General features: G+C 44.6%; 1 protein-coding gene across 1 annotated transcript; it reads left to right on the forward strand.

The window, feature by feature from the left end:
- The first annotated feature begins 5,308 nt into the window (after positions 1-5,308).
- On the forward strand, positions 5,309-6,730 carry LOC147984891 (uncharacterized). Its single transcript, XM_087543794.1, has one exon. It carries the CDS (start codon positions 5,309-5,311, stop codon positions 5,789-5,791), a length of 483 nt encoding a protein of 160 aa, XP_087399920.1. The 3' UTR covers positions 5,792-6,730.
- Positions 6,731-12,360: the final 5,630 nt, after the last annotated feature.

Genomic DNA, 12,360 nt, shown 5'->3' on the forward strand with positions numbered 1-12,360 from the left:
CGACCTATTCTTAATAGAACCGATCTTATTTTCACTACAAGAGGAATTTCGTGCTTCTGCCGGATCCTCCCTATCTCCTGGTCGAGCTTGTGTAGGTAGATATTGCCTGGTAGGGCCGATAGTAGTACACTGTTTGGGATGGAGTCAGGGCCCTTCTCACCCCCTACGAGTCGTCCGGCGGAAAACTTTTTCTGAGTGGGGTAAAAGAACTTGGAATCGTCGATCTCTTCCTTCAAGATTGAGATGAATCGATGTCGGTCGATGGTGTGAAAACACTTCCTGATGTCGAATTCCAAAAACCAGCGAGAGGTTCCCCACTCTTCTTTGATCCGTCTGAGGGCCGAGTGGCAGCCTCGACCCGAGCGGAAGTGCGATGTGTCTGGAAACTCGGGATCGTAAATGGATTCGGGTACCATTCTGATCGCCTCTTTCATGATCTTTTCTATGGGTAGAACTACTGTGAGCGGTCTAAACTTCGACCCTTCTTTCTTTCTTCATTTAAAAAAGGGGGAGCAAAGCCTGTTTTTTGCTCCCTCAATTGATAGATCAGGGCCCCTCCTGCCGGCCCGAACGAAAGGCTCTTTAAGGAAGTAGTCCCATCACTCTCGGGCCCGGCACCAACCAAGAGGAGGCAGGGCTCTCTCCAATCATTCCGAAGAGCCGAGATCTCGTAAAGGAAAAATTAGCTAGCTCAGCAGGTTTGGACCCGGGTGAATCAGTTCAGTGAAGGAAGGGAGCCTAAACTTAAGGCTTTTCCAAGCCTTGCCGATAGGCGCCTCATGGCTCGCTCAGTTCGCTCGCGGAGTTCTTAGATCAGTAGATCTGGATAGAGTCTCGCTCATAAAGGAAGAGTAGCGCGCTAGCGCGGCTCGCTTCGCTTTTCGACGCGGAGCTCGCTGCTGTCTTTTTAGCTTCAAAACTACAGGGCGTGCGTTAGCACTACGGCTTTTCAGCCTCCCTTTGCTGGTTCCGAACTATCACTGATCCCAGAGATCAACCTTCAAACCTTTTTCTTTGAATCTCAGGAAGGCTTTCTCGGGGAGAAAGCTGGTTGGGGAACTGCTAAACGACCTAAAAGAAAAAGAGGAGACTGACTCTGACCTTTCAAAGCCCTATCTCATCTGGTTGATAGTAGAAGGTACGTACGATGATACCATGGACATAAACGAGGTCGAGCATATCTTTAATGATTTCAAACTAAAGCGTACCTAAAGCCTGCCCTGGATATGAAAAAGGGATTTGAGCCAGAAGAAGATGAGGATCTATCACCAGATGAGGAAATGGAAACAACTAAGTATTAGTTAGGTTTAGGTTCAGGAAATGGAAATGGTAACAGCGGCCCAAAAATGGTAAGGTTTTCTTTTCAAAGAAAAAGGAACGCAAAAGTTTTGCGAAATCCTTATCTTTCGGCTTTTTAAAGAAGATAGGCCATTACAAAAACAAGGTATAACAGTCGACTTTCCTATCAGGATTTTACAACCTGAATACCAAGGGACCACTATTAGAAGAGAGCATAATAAGTAAATGCCGACGCCATCTTTGACTTTTTGGATGGTTGGCGGCGCCATAAACTCGATAACCAGCACCGCGGAGTGAAGAAATTCAACTAAATAGAATCCTAAAACAATCTTATTCGAGCACACACGGGACCCACAGCAATGAAATTCACACAAGCGGCAATCATCCGAGCAGAGAATGGAGAAGGTAAATATACTTGAAATTGTTTTTTTCCGAATGAGAAAGCCTTTGGCAAACTCCTTGCAAATCTGTTTTTGCCGGGCACAATAGACATATCTGCTCAGTCACAACATAAGGAACCCCCAATGTTCCTCAAAGCCTACCCGGCCTGACAGCTTTAGTTGAATGATCTGATCCCGAAGCAAGCTTTCTACTTAAATTGCTATGACTGGCCAACTAATGATAGGACTACCTATCTTGATGCTTTGAATCTGTATTCAGAGCTTTTTTCCAACTACCGGGACTACTAATTTCATGTACAAAGCTCTCCTATGAATATGCTACTGCTCTTACTTTCTACCTGAATCCGAGCATTGAAGCAAGCTCTTTATCGCGCCATAACCGAGTCTCTCCTTGCAGCTCTGACCAATCCACCTGTCATTGCAAATAACTGCTCCTTACTCTTTGATTGTATGTCCATTTTTGCTTGATGTCTGGCTCACCGGATCTGGTACATGAAAAAGCCATTCCTTTTCGCTTTCCTTCAACCACTCAGTATACTTTTTTACTGGAAGAGTCAAGCGAAAGCAATTAGTTTAGAAGGAAGAGGAAGACCTAGGGGGCTTACGTCCTCATTTCACTCTTTTTGCTCCTGCGAGACACGACTCAACTACTTTTTACAATTGACAGGGTAGCCCGGAGGTCAGATGAAGGGTCTTCCCCATAAAGATAGATTAGTACTTGGAAGGTTCAGATGAAGGAAGGGCTGAAACAAGGCAAAAACTATTCAATGGGGTAAATAAATATGAGCAATCCGTGAGAATAGCAAACCCCTATCTCTTAAAAAGAAGAAGATAGATAGGTCCACGAGTTGAGACAGAGAAGTTCTAACTAATCATGTAGGAATTTACCCACGAGAGTCAGCGGCTGCATCATCAAAGGGGTATAGAAATAATTCAGAAGCACTATGGCCTGAAGCGAAGGGCAGGAACGAACGGAATCAATGTGTTCCAATTTATCCGGAGTAAGGACAGCAGCTGAGAAGGGACAAAAAAATAGCGTAGACAAAAGGTAGGACCAGATCATGCGAAGAGCTCTTCGCCCTATTGATTAGGAATCTCGATCAGAAACCACCAGGCCATGTCTCCCGATAAAAGATGATCCCCACAATGGATGTCAGGCCTTGGCTTTATAAAATCTGATTGGATCCGCACTAGAGGATAAGAATACAGATAGGCTGACTAAGAAGATCTTCAAATTTTCTTACCTGAAAAGATGAGTTATTGAAAGGAATACCTGAAGAATAGAATAGAATAGAATAAACACATGGCACAGCTGGGTGCTAGAATAGTAGTTGATAGAAGTTCTAGTCACTTAAAAAAAATAACCACTGCTTAACTTAATTAGATCGTAGAAGATAAGCAAGCGGGTTCGGGCAGTTAGTCCTATTTGAAGGTAAGAAGTTCGGGTAGTAAGGGCTAGGTTTATATAGGGGCTATATTTTTGAGAAACATATGGTCTTGCTCATTTCTCATCAAGGAATGGAGATTGGGTTGGTGTTTGGAAGGGGGATTCAGTAAACTGACCTTGGCCAGCAAGCAGAAAAAGGACTGACGTCTTGGGGCGCGCTAGCGCGCGTACTCTTCTTCTGCGAGACTCCATCAAAATCCACCACTTACTTGTTGGTTGGTGTTCCATTCTGTTATCTTAGACTATGCTGCCTTCTTCAATTCCATTCTTCGTCTCCCTAGTCGAAGTCTTCTTGCTGGCCCAACCCAACATGCATTTTAGAGTGCCGTGCCAGGGCGATAGGCGCTCCGCCAGTCACGCATGATCGCCAGAGCCTTTCTTGGCTATGTAAATATAGGGCCAGAATAAGTGCAAGATCCTCAACAAAATGGATTAAGGTGGGCTTCGGATTTTTCATAATTTTTTTCTATCTTTTCATCAAGTTCTTGTTTGATCTGCCGCTATTATCACAATATCCCTCCTTTTAGGGTTAATGCTATCAATGGTGAATCGATCATTCGCTATCCTTTTTTTTAGAAGAGCTTTTTTGAATGGAAGAAAAGTAATGAAACCCGCGATGGCTACTGAATAACCTCCTTTGATTTTTTTTATAATAAACCCTTTTACCTTTTTCTTCGTTCGCCAAATCTTCTTCAGTTCTATCCAAGCTCGGTTTTGTCTGAATCTTTGTGGAAGAAGAAGCGGTTCGCCAGCCGCTACATCCAGGGATCCCACAAAATCATTAAACCTGGCGGCTGCTCGCTCTTTGATCAGTGATTCACCGGCCACTAGATCGATGAAGAATCTCTCAAAAATCTGCTTTTTGATCAGTGATTCACCAGCCACTACATTCTTGGATCCCACCTTATTCTCAAACCTGGTGGCTCGCTTGATTGGCAGTCCTGTAAGCTCATCTTGCATACAAATTTTTGGGGTACCAGGGCCTGCATCCACCAAGAACATTTCTTCCCTTAAGCGTAAGCGTAAAACTGAAGATTGTGAGGCGTTTCCACTACATAATAAGAAACTAGAATTAGATCTTGGAAATGATCGACTCCAATAGATGCTCATCATAAGCTTTTTTTTCCTCCTATTCCTATTGATCAGAAGTATCCAGCAGCGCCACGCCAGAGTGACTTCCGAAGCGCTACGGACGGGACGAAATCCGGCAGCCAGTTGCTGGCTCTGAATAACCAGCCCAGCAAGAAGCTAAATTCTTCCATAACATAACATAACGGGGCGGGGTTGCGCGCGAGCCGAGTGACGTAGGTGCACAAGAGTACTTCGCGCCACAACCATCTCTTTTTTATAGGTTCTACGGACCGATGCCTCCTGCTTCATCTGGTAAAAAAGAGTCATAGATATGCCTATAATTAGAAGGAAGAACCGCCATAAAAATCTTCCTCGTGTATCGTCTGTAGCGGAACTATGAACGGGAGCTAGCAATCCGGACCGTATTGAAAAGGTTCCTAAGACACAGCATGGAAGAGTCAAAATATTCAGAAGCGAGGTCCAAGAATGAAGAAGGGGTAGAATTACTGAATGAATACGAGCTGTGGCTAATACCCGAGGCATAAAAGACGCATTTTCTACGGGATCCCGAAACCACCAGCCACCCCGACCTAATTCATGATGAGCCCACCAACTTCCTGGCGAGATGCCTACGGTTAAAAACAACCGACATGTCAAGATCCAAATTCGAATTGGTTCCTGGTCCTGGTCAGAGACCATCGTGTTCGCGCCAGCGGTCCAACAAAGAGGCGAAGTAGTGGTGTCTTTCTTTCCATTACGAATGACACGCTTCGCCTGCTCCCTCCCCGTGTCCATTAGCGCTCCTGTCCAGAGCGAAGAGAAGGCGAAAAAGCGCCGCCGAAGCAGCATGAGCAGGCTTCTATTGCTACGCAACAATAGAGCAGGCGCGCCGCCCACAAAATGTTTGAATGATCGGGTAAAGAGCGAGCTTCTTATATGGGATCCGACGCATCCAGCAGAGCGAAGCAGCGTTCCATTCTTTTCGGCGGCATCCTTCCGCATTGGCGGCGAGTGGAGTGCCACAATCCCATTCATCATTTTTGATCTACATAACCCAAAGCCCATAGCACTGGCGACATCTCCGGCATAAATGCAAGGAGGATGTATAGCTGATATAGGATCTTGTGGAACTGGATTTGATTCTGCAAGCGGTTCGGTACGAACGAAGAAATTTCGAACAAAAGGATCGGAACTCGCTGATAGGAAAGGAGAGAAAAACAAAGCAATGCCAAGAGCTCCGTCAATCTGCTGTTCATCGATAGACGAAGCTCTCTCTTTTTCATCTCATGCCAGATGTAACAAAAGATTAGTCCTTTTTCCTTCTCGCGAACCACGGGAGCGCCCAGCGCCCAGAAGAGCAAAGCTCATTTTCAAAACAGGGTCAAGCGGCGCATTAAAAAGGGCTAGCCCGTTAAAAGGACGCTTACTTTGCGAACGAAGTTCAGAATCAACAAGGGTTCTCCGAACGAAGGGAGTGTACAACTGGGGCGCAGCCCGACTTTTTTGTTGGAGAGATAGAATGGAGTTCTTCACGAAGTTCGAGACAAAGGAAAAAATAAAAGTTTCTCTATAGCCTCTTCGTTTTGAGACATTATGGCTTTGGGGTCGACCCCGGTAACAAAAAAGGAATCCATAAAAACTTGGGATCCAACACCATGATAAAATACTACCCTCATGATTAGACCATGTCCCTGAGATTTGATAAAAAAAGGTGCATTAGCGGTTAATACGTTGTAATTAGATAAGTTATTTGGAATATGACGGAACGAAAGACCAAGGAAAGGAAGAAGAATGCACCAAAATGCAAGTGCTGCACCAAACGCTGGTGGTTGTTTCTTGTTGTAAGTGAATGCAACGAAAAGACCCGGAAATAACGAATAATGAGAAAATTCATTTATAGACATTTCGTGCTCATTTCCAAATTTATGCTTAGTTATTCCCATCATCCGGTAACCACAGGATGATCCCAATCTCCTTTTAGTAATAGATCTTTTTGATATGTCTCAGTCTCAGCGGCAAGGAAGAGAAAATGCATCGAGTCGTTTATCAAGAAAGTGGACGAGCATGGCGGTCCCTATATCTCTGAGGGGTGTACCACTTTTTTTTTCAAGTCAGCTTAAGAGGTTCAAAAGAGAAAGTCACTCTCCTTATTCTTGGCTAGTGGAATGGAAGCAAGACTCTTTCCTATCCACTTTGCCGAGGGGAGAGAACTAAAAGATAACTCAAGCTAGACCGAAAGGTGCAAAAGTCCACAGTTTCTTAAGGATCCTGTAAGCAAGTAGGTTAAGATTGTCATTTAGCTTCAATTTCTTCAGTCTCACAAGCGGGTCCGCATGCAACAAAAGAAATTGTATTTTCCTACTACTCCGACCTTGCCCTGAAAGGATAAGGAAATTGGATAAGAGCGAGAGCTAGACTGACTGTTGGTCCAATGCTAGTGGAGGATTCAGACTGAGGACCCCCTGTGGCGGCTACTCATAAGAAGATGAAGGATTGAAAGAGGACTGATCACCCCTCTAATTTGTGATCTTTTAATAGAAAGAAAAAGCCTTCTCTTAGACTTAAAGGTAAATGAAAGCGGGATTTTTTTTCTCTCCTCTAAGCTAGCAGCAAGTCAAGTAATCTGAGAATGCTGCCCCCAATCCGTAGCTGAGGACGAACTCAACTCATAAGCTTTTTTTGAACCAAGCACCTGTTGTAGAAATGAAAAACCACCCACTAGCAGAGGCTGGAACAACCCATAGAAGTGTAGGGGCTACTTCAACCAGGCGTACCCGTATCCATTGATTTACCTCCTCTAGAGAGTATTGAACTTTGTGACAAATAGGTTATAGTTACACTCCTTAACTCCCTATTCGCGAGATATAAAAGCTAGCTAGTAAGAAGACTTTCCCTTCTTTTCTGGGAGGGTGAGAACTTGAAAGACTGGCAGAGAAAAGGAAGAAAAGCGGCTAATGCTATCTAAACGATTATTTCAAAGTTTACCAAGTTCGATCGTTCACGAGATAGGGGACTCTTTTAAATAAGACAGTGTATGGCTGCGAATAAGTCTATTCGGCAAGTCATAGAGAAGGACTGGATATAAGCTATTCCCCGGTTCTTCATTGGATCCTTTTAGTTTCATATTACTTTTTGGAAGCAATCTCATAATAATATGTATTAGGGACAGCATTTAGGATAGCAAAAGCTTTTTTGGAGCAAGAGGGATTACCTTCCAGATTCTTTTGTGATACCCTCTGTGTCGCCTTCTCCTGGATGGTCAGCCCAGTGTCCTGAATCCTTGAGCTCTTCCTCATGGCTTTGACTGGTGACTTACATTTCATCTTATTTGCTGCTCTCTTGGTCCTTGGATATGATGTCTTCTGCCACTCTCCTTGGTGGCTATTCTCCACCATCTCAGTCCCCTCTGAGGTCAGCTGAATCTGATCAGTGGCTGTCTCTGCCTAATCCACCAAGTGTGTACAAGACAAGATCTTTGTCTGTCACAGGTTCTCCTGCTGCTGCAAGTTGATCAGACTGGAATTTGATCCTGCGTAGATAATCTTGAGCAGTCTGGGATCCTTTCTTGATCGTTTGGATCTGAATACGCAGCTCAATTATTTGAGCATTTGTCATAGAGCCAAGACTTCCGGTTTTTTTTCATCCATGCCTATAAGTATAATTATCTTTTCCAATCCGAGTGTTCCATCAGGCTTACTCCATTTGCTTCTAGGGTCCATTTGCTTCTAGGGATAGATAGGGCTGGAGTCGTCAGTGCTAGAATGAAATGTGAATGAGAGCATAGATTGATTGTCTCACTGCATGTACGTATAGTAACCGGTTAATAATACTAAGGGTCCCTAATACTAATCTCGACATGAGAGGAACGTGTCCTCTCGGCCTTGATATATACTAACAAATATGGTTTTTTCACTCAGACATGAGAGGTGAGATCGATTATATGATGGAGACAGATGGAGGAGCAGAAAGTGAGAGATTGTGGCGTGAAGCACATGTAAGGTGTACAACTCTTGAGACGGATGCATCGAGGTGCCGGCCTGTGAGAACGCTCGTCATAGCGTTGCGCCATAATTTTGTGATGGATCTTTCGTTTTAAAAATAGGAGTTTTTCGGGTCTAGTTTACCGGTCCGTCAATAAATGCGTATGAAAAGTGAAATAGTTGATGTGATGGATGTGCCCGGTATCGATCAATGAAACATCGGCTCGACGCAGGATTTCAATAGAACGAAAAACATCGTAAGTAGTAGAGGGATAGGTACTTACTCCCGGCCAGCGGTATCATTTCTGCTCCCCGCCTAATGCGGATCATTGTGCAATGCTTATGTGAAATCTCAATCCAAAAAATATTCGTTTCGTTGGAAAAACCAACGCCGATGTCAAGATCAGTCTCCTTTCCTTTCAAAAGTGAGCGAGCAGAGCTGAAAAAGATGGAGTTACCTGGAGATGAACAAATTCGATTTCATAACACAAACAGCACAAAGCGTCTCTCACGTCCATTCTTTTATTTTTAATTTTTCCCAACCTGCGTTGGATCCGCAGCTTGTGAACCGGCTTTTGGAAGGGGTGGAGGCACCTACCTTGAAAGACATGAACCTCCTTTTAAAAATGTATGGAATTGCGCCCGGAAATACAGAGGCTTTGCTTTTTGAAATCACAAAAATGGTAGAATCATACATGCAGCAGGCAGAATTGGCTTTGCCACCTGCATATGATGTTACCTGGTTTTGTAACCAGTTTCTGGGCGTGGATTCTTTCCCGTCTCTAAGGGATACTTTCGCGGATTTACATTTCAAGGGGCGCCAAAGCTTCACTTGGAACGCGGGCTTTGTTAATTTTTATAACGAAATATGGAGGGCCGAAGACTCCCCGCCGGGTAGCGTTGTAAGTGCTTCGAATCAGCTTTTTTTGGAAACCCCATTGGATCAATTTGTCATTTACCCAATAATTGATCTTCATGTGGGCAACTTTTATTTTACATTTACAATTTCAGTCTTGTATATGCTGCTCACTGTCGTTTTGGTCGTTTTTCTTTTTTTTTGTTGTTACGAAAAAGGGAGGTGGAAAGTCAGTGCCAAATGCATGGCAATCCTTGGTTGAGCTTATTTATGATTTCGTGCTGAACCTGGTAAACGAACAAATAGGTGGTCTTTCCGGAAATGTGAAACAAAAGTTTTTCCCTCGCATCTCGGTCACTTTTACTTTTTCGTTATTTCGTAATCCCCAGGGCATGATACCCTTTAGCTTCACAGTGACAAGTCATTTTCTCATTACTTTGGCTCTTTCATTTTCCATTTTTATAGGCATTACGATCGTTGGATTTCAAAGACATGGGCTTCATTTTTTAGCTTCTTATTACCTGCGGGAGTCCCACTGCCGTTAGCACCTTTCTTAGTACTCCTTGAGCTAATCTCTTATTGTTTTCGTGCATTAAGCTTAGGAATACGTTTATTTGCTAATATGATGGCCGGTCATAGTTTAGTAAAGATTTTAAGTGGGTTTGCTTGGACTATGCTATTTCTGAATAATATTTTCTATTTCATAGGAGATCTTGGTCCCTTATTTATAGTTCTAGCATTAACTGGTCTGGAATTAGGTGTAGCTATATCACAAGCTCATGTTTCTACGATCTCAATTTGTATTTACTTGAATGATGCTACAAATCTCCATCAAAATGAGTCATTTCATAATTGAATAAAAATGAGGAGCCGAAGATTCTAGGGGGCTACAGCTGCGCTTTTGCAGCACTGAACATGGTTCCGGGTACTCAAGATATTGCGTTTGTGTTTGGAGAGGTGTAGATTGTAGATTCCAGCCGAGAAGACCAGGAAAAGATAAGGATAAAGAATGTCATATATCTCAGGAGCTAGATCACTTCCCGATGAACAAGTCAGAATTGCCTCAACAAAAATGGATGGAATTGGACCGAAAAAAGCCATTCAGCTTCGTTATCGATTAGGTATCAGTGGGAACATCAAGATGAATGAGTTAACTAAGTATCAGATCGACCAAATTGAACAAATGATAGCTCAAGATCATGTTGTTCATTGGGAATTGAAGAGGGGAGAACGAGCAGACATCGAACGATTAATTTCTATTTCTCGTTATCGTGGAATTCGTCATCAAGATGGATCGCCCTTACGCGGTCAACGAACTCATACTAATGCAAGGACTGCTCGCAAGCAAATTCGGAAATGAAAGAAGGCTACCGAAAGAACAAGCAACGGATTTCGCGCTCATCCCTTGCTAAAGCGCATACGTTTTCTTGCTCCTTGGTACTTGTCTGATCAATCACACTGTTCATTAGTTCACTTGATTTTTCGTTCGATGTCTTGAACCGCTTACTAATCACGTATACGTATAGTAGGCCCCCTTCGCCACTCCACGTCTGGCCCGTCTTGGTCTCGCTCACTTCGCCCGCCTATCGTATCGGCTCGGCTTCGTCCGTCAAGCGACAGCTTCTGCCTCTGACGGCTTCACTATCGCTCATGACTGGTAGTAGTTGTCTCTATGTAGTAGTCGGCCTTTGTTAAGCTTCGCCAGAAGCGACTAGTCGCTTCCCGAATGCCTCTTTCTTGTACTAATTAATGTGTATGGTCTAGTCTTTCCAATGCCTCCTTCCTTGCCGCCAACGCACGCTAGATGGAGAGTAAGCAAGCTACCTTTCTTGCATTGCATTCGTTAAACGGTAGCTTCCGCGCCCTTCCTGCCTGCTTCAATTGATGTGAATGATCGTGTCTTCGACATCAATTTCAGTCTGATTAGATATGTCATTGAAACAAATCTGTTTTGTCTCTGTTTTCTTTTCGGATGATGAGGATGAGCCAGCCGATCCTAACATAATTTTGGAGGAGCCGGACGACGAAGCCTCAAAATCAGATAAAGATGTCTCCGACGCGACCGGACTTCCACTAGATTTTTATAGGGGTCAGGAGGGAAAAGATATGCTGTTTTCTATCAGTCCCAAGCGGATACTCCCTAGCTTCCACAGTCCGCTTACCGAGGAAGAGATGCGGGAGGACCCAGGGCCAGAGCAAGTTGGGTTGGGGTATAGAGCCGTAAGCGCGGTGGGGGTGACAGAGGATGTGCTCATACGGTTCATAGTTGGGTATGATGTTCTCGTGGATTGTTGGGAACGTCCTCTATATTCGAAATATGCCTTTCTAGGAGCATTACGATCTGCAGCTCAAATGGTCCCTTATGAAGTCTCTATTGGTCTTATTCTTATTGTGCGCCTTGTGAGCACGTTTGGATCCGCGAAGGCAATCGCTCGGATCTTCCCCTAACCCAACCCGGGAACGGACCGGAGGGAACCGCAGCATGAGGAATGTCCGCGTCTCGTCGCAAGGCTCATTTTGAGTTTTGGGTCATAGGGCGGGCAGTGCAGTCCGGGGCACAAGGGTCCTGGTACTACCCAGGTGCGAAGAACCCCGGAGGCGACTGCAATGAGCAAAAATGTAACTCACCGGCCTAAACGACGAGCAAACACTCGAACGTGAGAGCAAGGGATCACCCAACGAATGGACGAGCTCCAAGGAGGGAGGAGAGAGGGAGGCAAGAACCATCCTTTCAGAGAAGTGGCGGTCCGAATCCACTCTGACAAAAGAAAATAACAGACTAAGCCGTGCCGTAAGGGGGGCATTCTCCACACGGGACGGGGCCAAGGCCTTCATGTATGGGTGACAGATCGGCCATAGGAGTACTCCGGGATATACACCAGGGCAACTAATGTCGAGCATACGATGATGCCGCCCGTTTTCATTTCGTGAAAGTCCCCGGCACAGGAAAGGGCTGTAGGTGATGGCGCGTTCTGCTTCTTAGGGCGATGAAATCATTCCTATGGGATCGTGCGTGGCAGCTGGTATAGATGATGATGAAAGGCGGTCCGCTTGAACTGGGACCTATTCTCATAATAGGCAGCAAGCAAAGCTAAATAGGAAAGGGCACGACTGATGACTGCCTTTTTCGTCAGAAATCAAAAAGGGTGGAATGTGGAACTAATATGGCTGGCTACAAGTATAGCCAAAGAAAGATGAGACGAGACGGACTGTCAGAGGACGCAGCGGGACTACCAGGGGAAAGCCCGCCCCCGCTAGCTAACATAGATATCTATTCTCGGTGCGCATATTCGAGATTTAGAATCT

This window comes from Triticum urartu, chromosome 2A (assembly GCF_056163025.1).
Source record: "Triticum urartu cultivar PI428250 chromosome 2A, HENAU_Tu73, whole genome shotgun sequence".
NCBI classification, from domain to species: domain Eukaryota; kingdom Viridiplantae; phylum Streptophyta; class Magnoliopsida; order Poales; family Poaceae; genus Triticum; species Triticum urartu.